The sequence below is a fragment of the Pararge aegeria genome, chromosome Z (assembly GCF_905163445.1).
Source record: "Pararge aegeria chromosome Z, ilParAegt1.1, whole genome shotgun sequence".
NCBI classification, from domain to species: Eukaryota; Metazoa; Arthropoda; class Insecta; order Lepidoptera; family Nymphalidae; genus Pararge; species Pararge aegeria.
In genome coordinates this window covers 10,271,127-10,283,789 of record NC_053208.1, presented here as the reverse complement: position 1 = coordinate 10,283,789, position 12,663 = coordinate 10,271,127, and the positions used below count along the sequence as shown (strand labels likewise).

Below are 12,663 nucleotides of genomic sequence, written 5' to 3'. Positions count from 1 at the left end.
GTTTTATAAATAATATACTTTCTGCTAACGGACATATACATATAAGAAATATCTACTTTTCGTAGGCGATATGCCAATCTATCATATTGTCTACGAAATGCTACAGTGGAATATCGTCAAAATAAGTTGAAGCCGGATCAGAAAAACTTGCGCAAATTTTCCGCTAATACGTACTATACGTATTAGCGGAATATATCTATCTATACTATATATATATATCTATACTTTAGCTATGCGTGCCGGTAAACTCCCTCTGCAGTAAGTACGCTAAGATTACAAATTCTTAACTTGCGGTTTATTACCGACGCGACGACTCCAAGGACATGCAATTTGGCACATTCAAAAGTTACTGATTTTAAATCGCTTGCTTTCTATCTTGAAATATATTAAATTATTCCTTTATTAAAAAATATGTTTCAGTAATGACCAAAAAAATACGTAAACAAACAATACTCTCTTTAATTAGAGTTGTTGTTACATTGTTCAATGAGTGAACAATGTAAAGTTGTTTAGAGTGTATATGTTTTGGCATAGGTATGTTGAAGCGTACTGCGTACTAGTGCGCATGTCGCACCGCACTCGTGCCCCTTGTACTAGATTTGTCCGCCATGTCTAATAAACATTTATTGCTATCGTGGTAAGTCGATGTAGACCCCATATTTAACGCATTAACCCTATTTTCGGTGTCCTTCTAATGGCCTCGATATCACTTCTTCAGGCACTTACTATTTCTACAGCACGCCCAAAAAAAAAAAACTTCTTACCACGCATGAATAACTATAACTCCAATGACTTTTTCATATATTATATTTTATTGAATGCGAGGCTATTAAATTATGTGATGATTATTATCTACATCAAATACTGCTACAATATCCTATACTAGCTTACCTTTCCTCGAACCTGATACTGGAGCGGCTTATATCACTCCAGGCGCTCATCGAACGACCACGGCCTCGATGAAAAGCGGCAGCCGCAACGCCTCCAAAGGTCCCCGTAGGTCGACGCTCCAATTCGACATCAGGAGGAAAATTTACTTTAGCTGATCCGCGTGACGATGGGCCTTCAGCAGATTCCCCGCCACCTGACAGCTCCATCTCGAAGGGAGCGTATTCTGGCGCTTCGTCAGGTTCTTGGTCGCTTCCGTCGCTGGCCGCTGAAAGAGCTTCATAGCCGTAGCTGGGGCGGACGCCGCCGGCGGCGGGAGCACCACCGCCGTACTCGCTGCTCGCGCCCGCCCGTTGTCCGCTTTCGATTCGGCTCAATGACGCTGCCTTAACGGACTGCTCGCGTCCTCTTAACGGTGACCCTCGCGAAGGAAAATGATTTGAGTAACGCAGTTTGCTGTGTCGGAACGTGGTGCCGCTCAGTTTTGCCTGTCTAAGGAAGCAGCAGCACTTAGTGGCAAATTCACTTCACAATGTATATTTTCACCTCGTTGCGAATTAGACTGATTATTCCACATACAAATTTTTTTAGTTTAGTAACAATATGAATGGAAGATTATGTTCTTTTCACCATATCGAGATTCACAGTATTTCAAATCAGAGGATTACACTTATTAAACATTAAATATTGGATATTTTGCCCTGAGATCACACACAATATTGCGGAAATAACACGGAGGTGCTATAAAAATGACAACAACTTGAAAAAGAAGAGAAAGCCGTTCGCAAATAACGATAGTCCAGTGTAGATCTTTGTTAATGGGGTTAGCTAAATAAAAATGCGTATAGATACTACTTTTCATACATGAGGTAAATAAAGGTCGTGAAGTGAGGAAGGAAAGTTTGACATGAAGTGCGCGCAGATAATAGGGGTGGGGGTAAAGAACCGATCGATGTGCTTCACCGTACAGTCTCTGCTTTCTGGTTCGTCTTTTGGCCACCCCTAAGAAAGAGCGCTTTTGTTGATCACGAGGAGTATAAATTATATTTGTACGGACCTTAACCGTAATGATAAATTAAAATACTGGCCTGTTAATACAAAAATCCGTAGGACTTAAATATTGTTACCATTATACAGAAAATAACTTTTTAGAGCTTTTACTAAAAGGCAGAGAGGTAAGCGAAATATGCCAAAACATATGGAATATATACGATGGTTGTTGTTTAATATGAATCTTAAAAAATAGGTAAAAAAAACTTTTTAAGTTAAACGGTTTTATGTTAAACATACATTGCAATGTTTAAGATATATATATCTTAGAAAAGGTAGAGGTGCGTGTTAGGATTCGGACTCGCCCCCCGAAAGTGAAGGCGAGCTCCTACCCAATGCGCTATCACCACATTTAACTACTACCAAATCGTGCCTTCTAAATTTACTCTATTTATTTTAAAATTAAATAATTTGATTATTACGAAAAGGGGATTTTTAAAACGACTTAAAATAACTGGAAGTTTTAAACCTCTGGAGGTGCTGAAATGGTGCACACACGGGCTATAGGAGGGCCACATCAAGAGCTTGGTATGTTGGGCCGGTATAGTTTAGGGTATAAGTTGACTAACGTCTAACATAGGATAGTGGGTTTTGTTACTAACATTTATTTTATATTTATTTTAATACTTGTTTCGTGTTTAATTATAATTATTATTATTTTTAATTTAATTTGTGCTTCTTTTTATGTTATTCTTTTTAATGCTTTTTTTTTAACTCTTTATCTTATCCCGCCATGAGGTTGTTGGGTTAAAAAATCAAGTACCTTTTATTACTGTCTGTTATTTCTTGATATTATTCCGTAGGTTTACCACATACCGAAAAATTGTTTTGGGTTGGTATTTTAAATATTCACTGTACAATTCCATCTAGACTTAGGTAATTTTAAGAATTACATGTAAGTTCTACAGTAAAGTTCGTTTTGTGTTGATGCGCTGTAATTCGTTATAAGCAGATATTTTTGCGTAGATGTATTCAGTTTTAATTGCAGCAATGCAGGCATACTTGAATAGATAAGAGGGTAAGAGTCGAGTCGAGCTCGCTTACATTCTGCGCCACGTAATTAGTCTCAAGTGAGGTAGATGACTGCTATGTGAAACCTATATATAGATATAAGAAGACTCCCTTTGCTGCTGGCAAATCTATATCTATCTATATCTATATATATCTTTAAAATCCTCCAAGAAGAGTATGATGCTTCATACTCTTCTTGGAGGATTTTAAAGAATTTCTCTGCATGTTTTATCTTATTTCGTAAATATTGTTATGACCATATTTTGCGCTTGACAACATCATTATATTAAAATACGATTTCTGCTTTATCGTTACTAAAGAGTAATTTTAGTATTTATTGTAAGGGAGCGGGTTTAAAATCCTTAAAATGAAATACCAGCCAGTCTATCCTTTAAATAAATCAATTTTATTTAAGTTTTATATATAAAGCAGGCCTAGTATGGTAAAAGGATGGTTTTCTGTGTAGCAAACACAGTAAAACCATCCTATTTTCTTAGTCGTTCACTGTTGGTAGAGTGGTCAGGGCTGCTGAGATGAATTCAATGGCGTTAGGCATCATTAGATCGCACTGCTTCCCGTGCGTGTCTTCTCCACGCGGCGGTTGGTAGCATGTCGGAAGCATTCCACCACAGTTGCCTGGGTTAACGATTTCACCCTATCTGTCCTACGAGTGGGTGACCGCCCCCTTGCCCTTTTTCCTACAACCTTTTCAATCGACTCCTCATTCCTTGAGATGTGGCCAAAAAACTTAAATATTCGTAACTGCCGTCCGACGACGGAAGTCGTTCCTTGAGATTCAGTTCTTCTAAAATGGATATGTCTGTGCCAAATGCAATCCAAGGGAACTTTAAAAGGCGTCTCCAGCTACACATTTCTAGGGCATCGATTTTTCGGCAGTGTCGTAGTCTAATTGAACAGGTTTCCGCTCCGTATAAAAATATGGGAAACCATATTAGGCCCTTTTAGCAGAATCATAACATAGAAATAAAAATAGAGGTGCGTGCTGCGATTCGAACTCTGCTTCCCCAAAGGGAAACCGAATCCCATAAAACTAAGCTATCACCGCTTCGCGTTCATGTTGGTAGTTTTATAATAGAGCTCCCTGTGGCGGAATCAAACTCTTATTGCGGGGTTTTAAGATTGTTTCCTCCAAATACAGTCTTGAAGCATTAGATAATATTTATTTTGGCAGATAGAAAACTGCCATGTGAAAACTTTATAGAAATATGTTCCCTTTGGCAGTGTCATACTCTTCTTGTAGGATTTTAAAGATATTCTCTAAAATTATATCTTCTCAAGCAGCGGCGTGCACTGGGTATGCATATACCAGGAAAATTGCATAAAACGGCACAAATTCTCCTCCTATACGAGTTATATATCAATGTTAGGGTATGCAGTGCTTTTGTGCTTGTATGGAGTGCACGCCACTGTTCTCAAGTGAGGTAGACTGCCGTTAATCGATTTGATGTACAAAGCTCTAGTCTAGATTATTAACAAAATTATACATATATGCATACTTTTTAAAATTCAAGCATTATTCTAATGAAAAAATTTAAACAATATTTAACTTAATAACGCAGTATAAGTCTTTGCGTCAACTTTCGTCAAAAATTCATTTAAAGAGTAAGAGATTTAAAGAGAAGACAGAGCAGTCTATAGCAATCAACCAATTTGTCATAACTGTTGTAAAATTGACCAAAGGGAGAAATTTTATGTTATCTGGCAGTTTGTTAAAAACTCGTATCGCCATGATGTGTGTACCATTGTGGTATAAAGTCTATGGTTGGCATATGCATCTTCCTGCCTCATCGTATACGTAATTCCGTTTTTTTGTAAATAGATGACTGTTGTTTCATATTTTAAGCAAGTATATATACGTAAAAGTTAAGAACTTTTTTTCTGTGAATACGGGATGCACCGATTATTTTCCGCTTTTATTAAAATGAATTCTACTACTATATTAAAAATTGTCGCTACTTCAATAAAGAAGACGCAAACAAGTTTTGACAGTCCATAACTAGAGATGCATATCTTTCTGTTAATCTTATTCTCGAATTCTCGAAATCGTTTTTCCAGCACAAGTGGTTTTTTAAAGTTTCATCTATAAACGATGTGATTTGTCTCCCTAATTGTTGATATGTTCAATGTTAATTTAAGCATTAAGGGATTATCTTTTTTTGATTGTACAGAACATCATGTCAGAGGCACTTGTAACATTGTACTGTTTGAAGATAGCTACATCTCATAAATAATCTTTATATTTGACGATGTTTAACCTATATTACAGATATCGTACCTGGTTACTGTTAATGACTTACTTTTAAACGCAATAAATTTTTGCAGTGTAGCCCAAAGAGTCCGAAGCTAAAGTAGCAGTGGACGGAGCTCGAAGAACAGATGGACGTTTGGATCCCAAGGTGTTGGCACGGTGGAACAGCGACCTCGTACTGGTAAACGCAGTGTTGGTAGACACAACCCCAATGAGGTGGTCTGATAACATCAAGCGAGTCGCAGAGAGCACAGGACCCAAGCAGCACAAGACCGTAGTATTTATCAGTCCCTACAAAAAATCTATTTCCAGCTGTCCTGATTTGGATAGTTTTTTTTTTTTTTTATAAATAAATATACTACGACAATACACACACCGCCATCTAGCCCCAAAGTAAGCGTAGCTTGTGTTATGGTTAAGACAACTGATGAATATTTTTATGAATAATATACATAATAATATACTTAGAATATACATATAAACACCCTGACACTGACAAACATTTATGCTCATCACACAAACATTTTCCACTTGTGGGAATCGAACCCACGGCCCTGAGCTCAGAAAGCAGGGTTGCTGCAAACTCATACTCTTCTCATCATCTCTCATTTCGTCATACGTTCTATTGAAATGCTTTGATTTGATTTCATTGGCTTGATTTTGATGTTTAAAGAAAAAAAATACACACCTACTGATCGTACAATTGTACAATGGTGATGTTCAAAAAGGGTAACTGCTGAGTTTTTGACGTGACAACGTCTTATAAATTGGTTTGCCGGGTGACACTTCAAGAAACTGCGTTACGCTCCGCTCACGTTATGCGCTCACAATGAGAGCGAGTGAGAGGCACGCGTCCCTTCCACTCGGGCATGGTTAGCCCGCCTAAGAGCGAGAGAGACAGACATAAAAAGTGAAAGGCACGCGTCCCTTTGTAGTAAACGCTGTTTCATTGTACGCAAATGTATTGCAAGTTATTGTATGTATATTTGTATATAAATACGTATGTATGTGTAAAGGTAAAAATAAAATTTTGTTAATATGAAATTCAGTGCGAGATTCTTTGTATAAATTAATGTTTTAAATATAATTCTTTGTATAAATAAATGTTTTAAATTGTTACTATTATTTCATCCTTCTTCATACTATACGAATGAATATTCACATTAAAATTATTTTACCACTCAAAGTCGTTGTCACGTAAAACTTTCGCCCGTATACCGACTTTACAGGCAACCAATTTTTTAACGGCTTTTCGGTAGAATCTGCCTTTCCTTCCGAGTTTCGACCCGCTTAACCCTTAACCCGCTTGAATATGGTTTATGGTATCTTTTATGACATACTATAAAGTTCGTGATAATCTGGAATCACTAAACCATTCCATACGAATAGCAAATTTTCCCATGGAGGAAGTTCGCATTTAAATCGATAACTGGTCTCTTCGTGGCCAATGATGGAAGAAGATAAAAACTATGGGTTCTGTCTTAATTTTTGACCAATAAATATAAAACAAAAATCGAGAACTACGATAAAATTTTAAACCAAATATGGAATTGATAGAGATGAAAAAAATATTCAAAAAAGCTGAAATAGTACAATGTATAGAAATACCTTAAAGAAAGTGAATAAATCCGGTATCAAATTATTGTCTCTCTTTTACATCCTAAAAATGTAACGGGATATCTGTTTCATTTTTAGGATTTTAGCACTGTTGTACTTCATTAGCGAGCATTCAGTAAGTTGTATTCATTTGTGGACGCTGAACTTGGTTTTTTGGTATAGCATTTAGTTTCTTAGATCTCACACATGACTTATCGTCTAAACTTGTTATTTTTCGCCTTGCTAATGACGAAATGGTCTTGAGGAATAAAAAAATAATTGCAAAACCAAAAAAACAATTGCTGTGAACTTTAGGAACTGTTTCGAACGATTCCATATGAAAACTCAGCAAGCATTGAATTTCATAAAGGTCCGTTTCAGTAGACAGTTAATAAAGATATTTTGATAGAAATGCTACAACGCGACGTTCATCATGTAGCAAAAGTCCCAAGGACTGTGCCCAGCTGTAGTAGCTGGGTAGGTTTAGGCTTTATATCACTGTCATATGAAAGAGGAGACCCATTCCTACTCTTTGGAACCTTTAGGCTGATTATTACTATGTCGATAATACCAGTGGCGGTGGTGAATAAATATCTCAGCTCAACTTTTACAAAATGCAATTCATACTTGATAGTAAGATAGTATATATAAACGCAATGATAGAATGCTTTCGTCTCGCTCACACTCACTGGCTTATATGGGGTTGTTATATAACTGCTTTACTCATAGAAATGTTAATGTATTTAGCAGAGACAATATAAATTAAAGAATAACTTAGTATGGATAAAAAAGCAAGATTACGGGTTGAAGTTCGTGCGAATGACCAGCAAACTGCAACAACTGAGCTTAACAACTTCACACCGATTGATTGTTTATTATGTTTGTTGTGAGAAAGTTTATTATTTTTTGCTGGATTTCGAAAAAGTGCAAATTCACTGGTTTTTTACGTAAATAAATTAAAGTAAAATATTTAATGTGTTTAAATTGTTTCTCGTGGCGAGTTGCGGTGTGTTCAAACAAAAGGTCTTAAACTTTGTTGTGTGGCTTACAAAACAGCTGATAACTTTACTGAATCCTACGCCAGACTTGTGTATTACTCAAACTGGTAAACACCGTAGAAGACAATTCAACAGATCGGTATACAAAACTCGTTGGGTTGTTGGATATTCCTTAATTTTAATAAATTAGGTAAGTAGGTACATTGTTGGTATTGTACCTATATTTTTCCGAATAAAAATAATGTTTGGAACGCGACTGATAATTATGATTTAAATAATTTATTCGGTGCTTTAAAACACTATTGTGCTGTAAATTCCCAGCAATAAATGCAATTATCGGAACGGAATTCCCTATCGTATTTCTCGTCTTGACCTTAATCTTAATGTTTTTCAAAATGTGCGCTTTAGTTGTCATGATTAGTCAAATTAGCCCTTAAAGTAACTTGGCTTACTCAAATTCAAGACCCTAGGAACGTCACTGGATAATACTGCATTATCAAAAACTTGCTATACTGTTGTTATACGTATGTTATCGTTCTCTTGAAATGCTTTGTATTTGAAAACTTCCCGGCATTAGGAATTTATTGTGTTCATAACAACCGAACCCTTCACTTGACTCTCCAATTCACTTCACTTGATATTTCAATTCATCATTAGTAGTTCACGATCACGACCGCTTGGCCAAGCGAATATTATATTTCACAATATGGATGAAAAAATATTAAGTTTATTGGTCCTGACTCTCCCAGTTGTTAAGGTTGGTTTCTAAAATAAAATACTTTTATTGAGATTTATGACATAATATTTATAAAAGTTCTATCGACGTTATAACTCTACTTTTGATATAAATTTTAAATATACTTTATCGCATGACCTAAGACTTGGAATCCGTTTTAATTTCAACCGAGTTCACGTAGTTACTGTTTAAAATAAACAATAAAAATAACAAACAACAAAAAGGGTTAAATCTTTATTACTTATTTCTACAGGATTTTTGTGATAAGATTTTTACAAAACTGGCTTTATAAAAATCTCCGTCCATCGTAAAATGCAAGAGGTAATTACGATTCAAATCATTGCTTAAGTCTGAATTTACATTTTACATTATTTTTCTTGTCTTCGAAAATATTAGAACCGCGACTGTAGGTTGGTGAAACAGGATAACCACCGCTAGGAAGAATAGTTCCTGGCGGTAACGCGTTGATCCGATCTTTTTCTCGTAAATATTGATACAACAAATTGTTACGATATTTTTTAAAACCTAGTACAATCCTGAAACTGCAATGCTACCGCCTGAAAGTATCATTTGGAAGTGAAAGCAATGTCTATATTTAGGTACCTGCTAGGCTCGCAGCATTATGAGTAAATATACTATTGTTTCAGGCTCCAATTCCAGGAACATTTTTCTGGCGACCTCGACTTGGTCTTGATCTTTCTATTCCGACTACAGGTAACTATAAAGTTTTTGTATGCATATCTATTTATATAGCTACTAGCTGTTACACAACTTCATACGCAAGTTTAATTAAACATCAAACAGTTCACTAGTGAACTGATGATTTGAATAACATTAATAAGTAGGGTTTGCATAATTACATAATTATTATTAGGTGTAGGTACATCATCTACCCCAGTTCTGATAGTGGGTCTAGCTTGTCTGATTTCATTGATATAAATGAATAATCTCTCCGGATCGATGTTTTTCCGGGCTAAAAATCATTCCCATAGATGAAATCTATCTCCTCGCCGAACTTGATCTAAATCTGTTAAGTGGTACGGGTGTAAAAAGGTAACAAATAAATAGAGTTACCTACTTCCTTTTTTTTGTAATAAGAATTGATTATTCCGTTCGCTATTAGCTGTAATTAAAAATCTCTGTGCTTTAGTTTCTTCTTTTTCTTAAATTTCTTATTCTTCTTCCTCATAAAAACGGTTATATTGGATACAAACTCTATGATCGACAAATAATTTTATTAATTAATGTAATTATTGTTTACAGAAGTGGCATTCAAAGTTCACTTACCGAATAAAGAAAATGTTAGTAGAGAAGGTTGGGTGGTTATGATCAAGGGATATCAAATGGGGATAACCGTCGTTGGTTTAGCGTTCGGTCTGTCAAGCGCAAAACCTTATCCCCATCTGAATCCAATGTCAGCCTACTTTTATACAAATGCCTATCGTTGGACCCTAAGGCATCTCAGTCTGTAAGTAGTATTTTTTTAATCATAACAAAAGGCCACCGCTGGACTGCAATCATACATAATAATGATTCAGCCTGAGGTTGACCGCGTTTACTTATTTATTACTCAGAAGGTATTTATAGTAGGTGCACGGTGGCGTGCTTTGGTGCCGCGTTCATTTCATAAAGTAAAGTTACCTTCGCTGCGGCGCCATGCCAACGTCTCACTTAGGTACTGAAATAAATTACAAGACATCTTAGTGTCCATATTTAAAAAAATGATTCGCTTACCAAAATTTGTACTACCAAGTGCTACAATGACTTTATTTAAGAGCAAGTAAGATCAAGATCAAAAAAAAATATTTTTTAAATTTAATATTTGTGTTTCAAAATATAATTAAACTAGGTACTTTTGCTAACATAAAACTTATATCACACGTTAAATATTTATTCGCTTATAAATTCCGTTAGGCGTTACTACACAATACACAACCCGTTTACTTTTGAACTGTTAATTTAAATAACATTATTAAGTAGGGCTTGCATAATTACATTATTAATAGATAAACCCTAGTTCTGATAGTGGATCCATTCTGATTTTATTGTAATACATCTGCGCTTATAAGTACAACAAGTATAACAAGTTTATTGCACTCATGGGATTATTCTATTGTAGAAACAGCATAATAAAACAAATATCTCAAAAACAACGCAACCCATTATATTACTAACTACATAAACTATTAATGATATACTAAATTATTATCTTCTTATGACAGCAACAACCAACCGTTGGTCTACCAATCAACTACAAAGATATCCTAATTTAAGTCGGGAGGAGACTTGCTGCATGTTTCTGTTTCTCTGCCATCTGTGTCGATATAATTTGATTCTGCCTCTAAATAAACAATTCCTCGAATTTACCAATTTCTCTAATATACTTCGTGTAATATGATTAGCCCAGGGAAACTAAATCTACTGATCATAGTGAAACTCAGGAAAGGATTCCAGTATGGGCAGAATACCATCAATTCTAGAACACATGACACGCGTACGATTTAGCTTGGGCATTTGGACAATCTCTGTTAAGGACTGACGAGGGCCACTGCAATATTTGTAATCTAAATAAGATGTAATAGAGAATTATTAAAGAAATCCTGCCTAAACAATATAAAATCACGATCAGCATTGTTGTACACACACACACACACACACACACACAGCTTCTAGCGCAGAAAACTGTGTAAACCTTTATCTATATTATCTGGTTTGGAACTCTTGTTATGTCAATTCAATTAAGAGTAGTATTATATTCAGGAGTAGAGGTATACTTAGTAGTAGTATTATATAATAAAAATTAGTTTTTTATTTTTTCCTGTTTTTGTTGTTTCATTTCATTTAGTTATTATGGATTTACTTTGCAGTACTTTTCCCTACAAAGAGACAAGACATTTTAGTTTTTAATGCCGACGTTACCCAACTGCTCCACATTTTCTTTATTCTATCCTGAAACAAAGCGGGTAAATCCTTTTACCTCACTAGTTTTTGTTTAGTGGAAATTTGTTGCTATTGAGATCTCCTAGTGGGGCAGCAACGATATTAGTTGCCAGAAATTGTAGAACTGTTTAATCTAGATTTTTATGAATTGTTTCTTTCTTTTAGTTTAATAAATGAAATAAAAAAAGACAATCGATCACTGTCAGATTGTATATTTCAGTATTCCCAAATGGATTGGAGGGAACGGTGGAAGCTATTATGACGCACATAAAGTCTGGAGGCGACGCTTCTTTTACATGGAAGAATTTCTACCCGATTGGTTGAAGGTTGCATTACCGTTCGTTAGTCGAGATGAATGGAAGAAAGAAGAATTGGAATTAAAGAAATTCAAGAAATATGCAGAACCAGCCTTCGGTAAACACTACCGCTATCCTTCCAAAAGTTTCAACGACTTTCAGTCGCAAGACACAAAAGAGACAGCAGAAAACATTGACGCTTCCAGTTCCTCTGACTCGGAAACTATATGAAAATAACTGTTTTTTTTACGACTCACCGCAGTATATTTTCGAACACTTTGTCAATCGCTGTGGCCTTTACACAAACCGTACGTTTTACGTTGTAGGTATAATTATGGAGATGCCTGGCCGCCACCGGTTAACATCGTCACAAAAGTTACTGGTCAAATGAGTTAATTCGCAACACCGTGTCACAGATTTGTTTTCGTGTCCTTAATAGTCCTTATAGGTGACTTTAAAATTGTCAAAACACACACCGCACTAAATACATTGTACACAGTTAAGATTTGAATCCCATAGTCCTAGCAAGCCTATAAATAATACATTACAAATAGTAACATAATAATCAATATTAAAAACTATTATGAAAGTTACCTTCAAATATATGTCAAAACATCTTTTTGTATGTTTGTATTTCTGTCTTTTAATTTCAGTAGATTCCATAATTAATTTATTGTGTTTATTGTGTTTTTATATTTTTTAACGAAATCTTTAGGAGATAAAAACCTAAACAGTATATTTAATCCATTACCTGCACGTTTCCAGGTTCTAACTACTTTCCGACATTACTCTTAAAAGAACCTTATACTTTCCGATTCCCAGGATCTAAAAATAAAGCAGTTAAAAATAGTTTTTTGGTTTTCCGGGAACAAGTAAGGT

General features: G+C 35.3%; 2 protein-coding genes across 4 annotated transcripts in view; one reads left to right on the top strand and one right to left on the bottom strand.

Moving 5' to 3' along the window:
* LOC120636466 (potassium channel subfamily T member 2) overlaps window positions 1-1,542 on the bottom strand; it is an 82,668-nt gene extending 81,126 nt beyond the window's left edge. For all 3 annotated transcript variants that reach the window (XM_039907950.1, XM_039907953.1, XM_039907951.1), the window contains exon 1: window positions 892-1,542. In XM_039907950.1, the coding sequence (XP_039763884.1) occupies window positions 892-1,097 (206 nt within the window). In that variant the 5' untranslated portion in view covers window positions 1,098-1,542. The remainder of the gene's footprint in view (window positions 1-891) is intronic.
* A 7,318-nt stretch (window positions 1,543-8,860) lies between these two features.
* LOC120636512 lies at window positions 8,861-12,015 on the top strand. The gene is made up of 4 exons (XM_039908020.1): window positions 8,861-8,869; window positions 9,196-9,262; window positions 9,812-10,016; window positions 11,709-12,015. Exons 1-4 carry the CDS (start codon window positions 8,861-8,863, stop codon window positions 12,013-12,015), a joined length of 588 nt encoding a protein of 195 aa, XP_039763954.1.
* Window positions 12,016-12,663: the final 648 nt, after the last annotated feature.